The sequence below is a fragment of the Conger conger genome, chromosome 5 (genome assembly GCF_963514075.1).
Source record: "Conger conger chromosome 5, fConCon1.1, whole genome shotgun sequence".
Classification (NCBI taxonomy): domain Eukaryota; kingdom Metazoa; phylum Chordata; class Actinopteri; order Anguilliformes; family Congridae; genus Conger; species Conger conger.
The window spans coordinates 63213784-63223783 of NC_083764.1; the positions used below are offsets into that span (position 1 = coordinate 63213784).

The 10000-nt window shown below is 47.3% G+C and overlaps 1 protein-coding gene across 1 annotated transcript in view; it reads left to right on the forward strand.

The window, feature by feature from the left end:
* The first annotated feature begins 26 nt into the window (after positions 1 to 26).
* Positions 27 to 10000, forward strand: part of LOC133128565 (nuclear receptor ROR-beta-like) — a 20955-nt gene continuing 10981 nt past the window's right edge. The window contains exons 1-4 of the mRNA XM_061242195.1: positions 27 to 397; positions 8037 to 8122; positions 8817 to 8958; positions 9680 to 10000. The exon at positions 9680 to 10000 is cut by the window's right edge and continues 153 nt beyond it. Coding sequence (XP_061098179.1) covers positions 391 to 397; positions 8037 to 8122; positions 8817 to 8958; positions 9680 to 10000 — 556 coding nt within the window. The 5' untranslated portion in view covers positions 27 to 390. The remainder of the gene's footprint in view (positions 398 to 8036; positions 8123 to 8816; positions 8959 to 9679) is intronic.

Genomic DNA, 10000 nt, shown 5'->3' on the forward strand with positions numbered 1-10000 from the left:
CGCCGAAAGTAGGTTAGTTACGGAGAGAGAAAGAGACAGAAACAGAGAGAGGGAGAGAGAGAGACAGAGAGGTACACGCAGGGAAAGAGAGGTGGAGAGATCACACTGTAAACAGTAACACCAGCGCTTATTGCTACGCACTGGAGAAATATTTTAGTTAGCAACGGAGGGGGGAAAGATCAACAGTATTTGATTGCGTTTTAGCAAACGTAGGATTTGTTTTGTCTCTTTAGTTATATTCAATTTTTTTGCAATGCAAATAGCTTTCACTTGGAACTAAGACCTCAAGTTATATTCTAGCCAACTTTACTGCTGGCTTCATAGCTAGCTAAATATTTTTTTACTTTCATGCGCCGCAGTTGTGCCATTCGAAGACTATAAACAATCAAAATGAGAGGTGAGTTTTGATTTTGAAATAATTGCACATGTGTTATTTTTCCTCAAAGTGTTTTTTTAAGCAATACACCAATACAAGTTTAGTGATGGATTATCCTAAGCAATCATTTTGTGCTTCGTTGTGTTATATAGAAATGCAAGCTGTGAGCTGTAGTTTTACATTTCCTGCAAAACGGGAGTGCAGAGCCACTAATGCGATTACTTGCTGGCTCTCGTGCGTGTCATCTCCTGGCTTGACAGTGACTGGTTTTCCCCTCATGCGAGGTGTGATTTATATTCGAGCAGTGGTCATTAATGTTAAAAAGTATCGGGGAGAAATCCAGCGAGTGTGTGGGTGCATGTTTTAAATGTATGCACTTAGTTTATGCACGATTTAGAGGCGAAATTACGCAGCCCGTATTTGTAATGCAGACAGCTGACAGCATGGAAACATTCTCAAAGCACGAAGAAGCTAAGTTTGCAAATACTGTACCCCCATGTACAATATAGGCCAATTCCTTTGGGTTTTGGCCATTCGTGTTACTGTAACACGCATATTGGAATATATATATATGTGAAAGGTAGCCTATTACTATATATATTTTAAAGAAATAAAAAATGTGTCGTTTTTTAATGATGTTCGGTTATAATTAATATGAGCACAATTAGTTTCCATTTTATCTGATGTTGTACCGTGTTTTTTCCGTCCGTAAATGTCATTATGTCGGTCAAGCGTCGGTCGCCGATTGTGTGTCAGTGTGTTAATTTGCGCTGCGCTGCGTTGCGTGCGTGCGTGTTGTTGTTTTCGGGTCCCAGCATGGCCGGCAGTGTGAGGCGAGGGAGAGGCGGCTGTTCCATTGACCCAGTTATGTCACACAGGATTACACTGCGTTCAGGGAGGGGGGGGGATTGGGGAGGGGAGGAGTAGAGGCGGAGCCCCGGCTGGGGCGTGCGAGCCCATGCGGTCGGGTGGCGAGCGGGCTGGAGGATTTTCGACTTGAACTTCAGCGACATCCGAAGCTTTTTTTTATTGTTATTATTATTATTATTATTATTATTATTATTATTATTGCAAAATTTCAAAATAAGATAGTGAACAATCACAGCGCATTCTGAACAAAATTAATTAATTAATTAATTAATTAATTAATTAATTAAACGGAAAAAAGGGGATACACCATTTAAGAAACATAAACACAACCATATACAGAGACATCTAGAATAGAGGGCACTTAGTCGTACATTCGTACAAATTTTGTATTCTGATCGATTTTGTGCAGGAGCATTCGGTGAACCCACAACTCAGTTGTAGTGTATTTACAGTGAGCACCCTTCAGGAAATGCTGTTTTTAGTACTAAAGTACTAACGTTGTGTTTTTGTGCAAAGATGAACCTGAATTCCAGTCAAGGCTATTTTTAAGCACTAAAGGCGATTATGGGATAATTTATAAGGCCTGTAGGATTCTGTTTATCCTTGTTAATGTGAAGGGCTTCAACGCTATATATAATTATTCATACATTTCCAGCAGCACCCTGAATTACATAAGTAAGAGCGATGCAATTTGTTTCACTGATTAAACAGGAAATGCAAGTTATTGAGGCCCTGTGTGTTGCTGGTGGCTGCTGGTATTGTTGCTAAGCATTCCATTCCATCCTGGTCCCAGCTGTCAACAGGCACTAAAGCTTGCAGGCATGTGTGTGTGTGTGTGTGTGTGTGTGTCCGTGTCCTTATGACATTGACGTAACCAAATCCTCTGCTTCCGGCTGCCACGTTTGGGGCATGCATCATCTGGATTCTTGTCCAGAGTGACTTGCCGTGATAAAAGAGGAAGTTATGTGACAACGACAGCATCAGCCCCGGTTGGCAGCATTCCCTGACTTACTCCGACCTTGAGTCCCAACGCGAAAAAAAAACGATCGCAGCTTCATCTGGCGAACACACTCATGAATGCATACAGCAGGCTATGTGACCAGCAGCATGAGTTACGTAAGAGGGGGGGAAAAAATGCCCCAGGCACGGTTTGCGGTGTGCTGCAGCCCAGATCGTGGTTCCGTCCGCGTTCTAGAACTCCACCGCACTCGGTAATCCAGGAGCCGATTGTTACGTCGGCATTAGAGTGTTCCGGTTCGGGGAAACGTTCCGATCACGTGACTGTGTGTTTGTGACCTCACACCTTGCGCGGTCAAAGCAGTGGGCTCGGCCGGCGGCCATTTTGTGCGGCACGGTGCGTCCAGCTGGGGTGCGGCGGGGATGGGAGCGCACGGTAGGGGGTGGGGTGGGAGCGTGCTCTCAGCAGGACGCCCTAAGCCCCAGGTTTCTAAAAGAAGCCACACCGGACTGGACACGGGCCAGGTGCCCGGTCGTACGTCCAAACAGAAAACATGAAAGCAGGCTCAGCTTCTTTCTTTTTTCTTTTTTCTTTCCTTTATTTTACTTTAATTTTATTTTCAGGAAATATTAGAATTCCATTCTTTTCCCCCCACTCTTTGGCCTGCTGGACGAGGTGTGAGAGCAGCGGGGTTGAGATTGAACGGTCAAACGCTCCGTCAGTAAAAATATACTCCTATCGGGGGTTTAACTCGACACCGAAAGTTTTACCGCGTAGCTGTGCTGCTCTTAGGCAGAGAGCGAAAGGCGAAGCGTGAGAATCGGGCGCTCCGATCAGTTTCCGCTTCTCAGCCGCCAGTGTGGTTGGCGATGGCCGCTGCCTTGCGTCCTCATCTTTGCTCGGTGCCCTGACACTCCGAACCTCCCTCCCTGAGCTCCGCTAGCGCAATCAGGGATGTGCGTCTGGAGGCAGGGGGCGCTGGAGAGCACGTCTGATCGTGCAGTCCGTCCGCCAGACTCCAGCATCGCTTGTGCTATGGGCGGGAAAAAACGCCGGCTGTGGACCAGGCCCTGTCACCCTGTGCTTTTTGGCCTCCTCTATTAAAAAAAACAACTCGAATGCGAATTCGAAAACATTGTTCGCCGCCAGCTGTTCTCGTGTTGTTAAAACGTCGGACTTGCGACCCTTGCATTTTCCTGGTTCAGAGCGAGCCCTGTCACATGAGACGGGTTTGAAAGTGGACTTGGTGGGTGCTGGGTTTGTGGAACGGGGCCTTGTCTGTATTTAGCCGTACGTGTCTATTTTTGGACGTACTAAGTCCCCCCCCCCCGGCACTGGGTGACGCGGACAGCCCTCGCGCCCTCCCCTTATCTAGTCATGCGGTTCGGGGCGAACGGCTGTTCGTCTGGCAAAAAATAAACCCCAGGGCCGCGCATTTTTAAAGAGAGAGCTGCACCGTTTCCATGGATATCGCCGAAGTTCAGCCCAAACGGCCGGGTGGGGGCGGGGTGGTGATACCCGCGGCCAAATGTCGGGAGGTTAAAGGTCGTGAAAGGGTGGCCTCCAGTCAGCCAGGTGGAGGACAAGGTTTCGTTGCCAGGTAACAGTGCACTGGTACTCAAGGGCGGTGCAGGGGCGGTGTGCCCAGGCTCATAGTGTGGGCTTAAATATCCATCAGCGGTTGTGTTTCGTAAAGAAAAGAACATATCCCAGAGTGCAGTGCAAACGGGACCTTCACAGTTGCGGTACCAGGGTCGCCCCTATTGCTCACATTGCGATTCCAGCACCTGGGCGATTGTGTGTTTTGTTACCGTGGAAACTGAACTGTTGCCGGGTGAACCAGTGACCGGCTGACACACTGACTGACTTCACTGACTGACTGACTGACTGACTACGTTAAGTGGCTGACGTGGCAGCAGGGCCAGTTCGAGGACCGGTGTTTTCTGAGGCTGATAAGCATACCATGAAGATTCATTTTCGGGACAGATTAGTGAGTTATCTAGAGGGCATCTATGCTTCTTTTGAAAACAACTTTTTTGAAGCTTTTTTTTTTTTTTTCTGTTCCTTTTTTATCTATCCTAAGGGTATGGGCTGAGAATCTTAACAGCTTCTAGCAGTTCCAGGAATAGTTCTCTTAAGCCGCCTCAAACCAATTTTCAGGGCTCCCATCCTTCTGCACAAATGCAAGAGTCAGAAGTATTAACTGTTTCCTATCTTTACTGGGTGCGATTATCTCACGATTTTTCAAGCGCTAATGTGCATGTTTTCTGTCGAAGCATTCGTGTTAATCTATGCAAATCTGCAGGGGGGTAAAAGAAAAAAGTGTGAATATTATATGTCAAGATGAAAGGCAGCGGATGCGCTGTAATTACACCGGCATTTGCAGTTTCTGTTAGTCGTGGTTCTGCGGCTTTTCAAACCGAGGTGTTACTAATTGCAAAAAACAGCTTTGCCGCTGCTGAATTCGAGCCTCACTTTGAGAGAGAGAGAAGAAAAAAAAACACTTTTGAAGAAGAAAAATAAATGGAAGTAGAAATGGTTCTGTGTAGCTCCGGATGTCTGATGTTAATATGAACCGGGAGAAGGATATGCTGAATATAAATTAATTCCCAAACAAATCGTGCTGTATAACATTCAACACACTCCGCGCAGCGTGTGATTATATTTGGGTGTGAGTTTGCACAGTGAGGATATTTCAATAGCCAAGTCTTGACATTGTGCTGCATTTACTATCAGCCAACAACTGTCACCTAGCTGGAATGTATTGATTATTATTTGATTGGGGATATTGGATGACTAAATAAAAAGGATTTTAGATTTCATATGACATTTGTTGACATTGCTCACAGTATGACCATGCCAACTTGTGTATATGTAAACTGTCTCAAATGTCAAACTGTGGCAAAGAGGAGCCGGCCTGCTTCTGGTGAAAACACATTGTTCTTTTGTTCATAATCAAATGTATTTTGACGTAGAATTAGCCTGATATCGTCTCTTTCTCGTTTGCTATATTATATCTACTGTGTTACTTTTCTTACGAGGTGGAAGGGGTGATGAAAAAGAGTTTAATGAAGCGCTCCGGTGCATTTTAAACTGTATGGAAATATATCGCATGTGTGTTCAACACAACTTATTCTTTGCGGCATTCGATTTTAAAGAACGCAATACTTATGTAATATGTTAACTTGGCATTTCGTGATTCGATGTAGTTCCACCTTAAAACGGAGGGGGAAAAACAGGGAACGAAAATATTGGCCATCCTATAGGCCGCCACGAACTCGCCTCCCTCTCGGGGAATGAGAAAGTGGAAAAGTGTGTCAGTAGGACAGATTGCCTCGTAGCCCGATGGCTGTGAAATGGCCAATGACGGGAGCGATTATGCACCCGAGGGCCAATGAGAACGAAGGGGGGGAGCCACCGCGTTGCTAGGGTGACCTCCCTTGAATGAGTGTGTTCGTGGAATGCGATCAGACGGCAGTTACATAACACCGAACCGGGAGGGGGAGGGTGCGATGGGGGGGACTTGATGGGGTTGCTGTAACGATTTTCTGTTCAGCACAGAAGAATGATCTGTTTATTTTTTATTTTTTTAAATATATAAATCAGTTCGACTTCGATCCACGAGGAGTTGCTAATGTTGTATTTTCACACACGCGAATGTCAAATAATTTGACGAAAGGGCCTTAGTGCCGTACGCTTGAGCTTGTCAAAACATGTATCAATCATGCGTGCGAAGTGTAACCTTGTAACTACCTTTGCAATCGGTGTTTCAGCATTTGGATGTGTGTACAAATAACTAAACGACCAACGCAGTTCATACGTGGGTTTAGCTAGATTAATTCAGCTAAATCAATCCAAATGAATCGTTGCTTAAAGAACCAACAAACAAATGTTTTTAATATTAAATGTTTTTCAAGTCCACAAGAGGAGCCTTCCCCCTGACGATTATTCCCCGTAGTTCATAATATGTTAATGTACTAATTATTACATCTTTCGAGTTGCGATTGCATTTCGTGAAACACAAACGGCAAAATGCGCAGTTCACAAAATTGTCGATCTGCCTTTTTGGTCGTGTTTTACAACTGCGGACACAACAAATATCATTCTTAACTTGAGCCTACTTTAGGGTCTCTTAGAAAGTATTTAATTTATTTCATTAATCCCAACAAATGAATAACACCCATTTAATTGGGAATTCCAGTCTGGCAGAGTAAAACCTAATTATTCACCTGAGGCAGAAAAACATTTGTGGAGTATGTCGAGAATTTGTGATACTCCAAGATTGTCTGCATTGCGGAAAAATGCAGAAGACCTGAATCCATTTGAGCACTTGGGTTCCTGATAGAAAGCCAACCAGAGGCACTACTTTTTTTGTTTAGCATTAGGCCTTAACCTCATTCCCTATTTTCTCTGTAGCTTTCTCTTGCCTACTTTATTTAACACGATAGTTGTCGTTAAAGTTTAAAGCATTGTGTTGTTGTTGAAATGTGTGTTCAGAATATCGAGATAATCCCACCCCCATATGGTACCCCTGTTCCTGTTTCTGGTCTGAGAGGCCTAATTTAGGAAAAGGGGTTAAACTGGGAGAAGTTGGAGAATGGGGGAGAAACAGATACATTTAGGCAATTAATTTATACCCCCCTTCCCCCCCAAAATGGCCACCTGCAGATTGATATCATTACCTACACAATCGGGAGAAAGGGTGATCTAGGCTTTAAAAGCATGTTCTTTAAAGCCCCTTTTCATTGACCCTAAGAATGACCGCAGTGATCCAGAGAGAAAGGCTTTTGTTCCCGTGTGCAGCACTGATGCACGCACCGCAATCGTTCTTTATTACTCTTCGTGGAGTGAATGGCATGTTTGAGCAGGTCTCTTAATAGCAGCCGACCCACCCCGCCCGTAACCCACATACGCGGTCATTACCGGTGGCATTGTGTGCGGACTTCATTTCAATTGAAGTAACTCGCTTAACGGAAGTTTATTTTTGACGTTTTTTGGTCCCTTTCTGAAGAAGAAGCTTTCCGATGAGCTCGCGGTGTTCCCCCCCCCCTCCTGCACTGCGGCCTGTTTGCGATGTCAGCGCAATGTCGTTCTCTCGCAGAGCAGATGAACGGCTCCCGCCAGATTTAACGTGCCGGTTAGCGCGCGCCCTGGCGTGTAATTGGTCAGCGTTCAGCGTCACCTGACCTCTCGCCCGCCTCGGTTTCCCGGCAGGAGTAATAACGCGCGTGGACTTTGGCGCGGAACCCTTTCTCTAAAGCGGTCTCCGCCGGTCTCGCCTATCAGCTGGGTGGACCGCGGGCCCCTAAATCGAGCGGTCCGAAAGTCCACCCTCTGCCAGGAAATCGGCGGCTGGAACTGATTTTCTCTTTGTTTGCCTCAGCACGGAGGGGTAGGGCCCCTCCTGGGCTGCCGGGTGAGGCTCAGGGCGAAGGTGGATAGTCCAGGGGTCAGCAAGTAAAAGTGTGCCGTGTGTTGTTTCTTCCGCCCATAAACTCCGCTATCTGGTTTCACAAATTCTACCGAATGACTGGTTTAGTTTTTTTATTTCAGCCTGGTTTTTATTTGACAATACGAAATAACAAGACAATAACAAGATGATATCGTTGTGTAAATGTCAAGGATTGCACAGTAAGGTCACAGACTTATTTCCATTTTGGTCCTTGATATATCGCGTGAAGAATCGTGCTAAAATAGGCAAAAACTCCAGGTGGGACTTTTACTTTCCGAACCTGGATGTTCCACTTCAGTGCCTGTCTGTCCTCGCCGTGTGATCCACTGAACTTTTCACCCTCTGCCCCCTCCTCTTACCCCTCCCCCCTCCCTCCACAGCCCAAATCGAGGTCATCCCGTGCAAGATCTGCGGGGACAAGTCGTCGGGGATCCACTACGGGGTGATAACCTGCGAGGGGTGCAAGGTGAGTTCATTTTTATCCGAGATCCAGAAGCAGGGCGGCCTGTAGCGTAGTGGTTAAGGTACATGGCTGGGAGGGTCGGTGGTTAGATCCCCAGTGTAGCCACAATAAGATCTGCACAGCCGTTGGGCCCTTGAGCAAGGCCCTTAACCCCGCATTGCTCCAGGGGAGGATTGTCTCCTGCTTAGTCTAATAAACTGTAAGTCGCTCTGGATAAGAGCGTCAGCCAAATGCCATTAATGTGATGTAATGTAATGAAGCACATTCAAATCCACAAACCGGTTATATGACATGAGGCGGTAACCATACTGATGGCATGATGACATAAATAATGGCGAGCTCACCCAACAATGAAACAAAAGTAACGCTCTCCGCCCTCCCGTACACACACACACACACACACACACACACCCTGCCTTAGAAAATGTAATGCCTCTTTCTTTAACGTTCTGTGTTCCTCCCTTTGCCCATCAACCGTTGACTGTTTTGTGTGGCTGTTTGTTTTTCCAACTCACGCACACACTCACATTCTTACACACACACACACACTCTTACACACACACACACTCTTACACACATACACACACACACACACACTCTTACACACATACACACACACACACACACTCTTACACACACACACACACACACTCACACACACACATACACACTCTTACACACACGCACACACACACAGGGCTTCTTCCGTCGTAGCCAGCAGAACAACGCCATGTACTCCTGCTCGCGGCAGAGGAACTGCCTGATCGACCGCACCAACCGCAACCGCTGCCAGCACTGCAGGCTGCAGAAGTGCCTGGCCCTGGGCATGAGCCGCGACGGTGAGCACAGCGCCCCCTGTCTGCCAGGAGGGCCAGTGGCACCCCCAGTGGCACCCATTTGATGTTGGTTCACCACCAGTTCCTTAATTAAGCGGGACAGACAATATTGTCCTTTCGTTGCTGGTGTGTTGTTGGGTACAGTGCAATCCATTGCCTGATCTTTTGCCCTTTTGTTGCTTTATTGATTCACCCCCCTCGTGCGCACAGTGTTTAAATGGAGGCATCTCCAACGCCTCGTTCAGATCAGAGCTCAGCGGAGTGTTACTGAGTACAGACTGCTCGGTCCACATAATAACGACAGCTGGATGGCTGTCCCCATAATAACAGATTATCAGTAGGCTGAGCGAATCTGTCTTGTCTGTAATCTCTGGATTTAATCAGTGTCTGAATTTGATGAGCTGAATCTACGAGAGCCCAGAAGCCTTCAGGAGGCTCTTAGACAGGCCAGTGAAAAATGTGAGCTGACAGTAATGGTTTTGCTTTTGTTTTTGTGTTTGTCTTTTGTGTACATACATGTATGTTGTGTGTGTGTGTGTGTGTATGTATGTGTGTGTGTGTGTGTGTGTGTGTATGTGTGTGTGTGTGTGTGTGTGTGTGTGTGTATGTATGTGTGTGTGTGTGTGTGTGTGTGTGTGTGTGTGTATGTATGTGTGTGTGTGTGTGTATGTGTGTGTGTGTGTGTGTGTGTATGTGCGTGCGTATCTGCGCGGATGCTCTGCAGCGGTGAAGTTCGGCCGCATGTCCAAGAAGCAGCGGGACAGCCTGTACGCCGAGGTGCAGAGGCACCAGCGGTCGCAGGCGGACCTGGCGGCGCTGACGCTGGCGTTGCCGGGGGCGACGCGGGAGGAGGACGAGTCGGGCGAGGACGGCGGCCGCAGCAGCGGCTCCAGCGCGGCGCTCAGCGACCTGGACGACATCGCCGGCCTGCCCGACGGGCTGCTCTTCGACCTGCCGCTCTCCCCGGGAGGAGCCGGGGGCTACTGCGGCCTGGAGCTGCTGGGCGGGGCCTGCGGAGGCGGGGGCGGGAGCTGCGGGGGCAGCT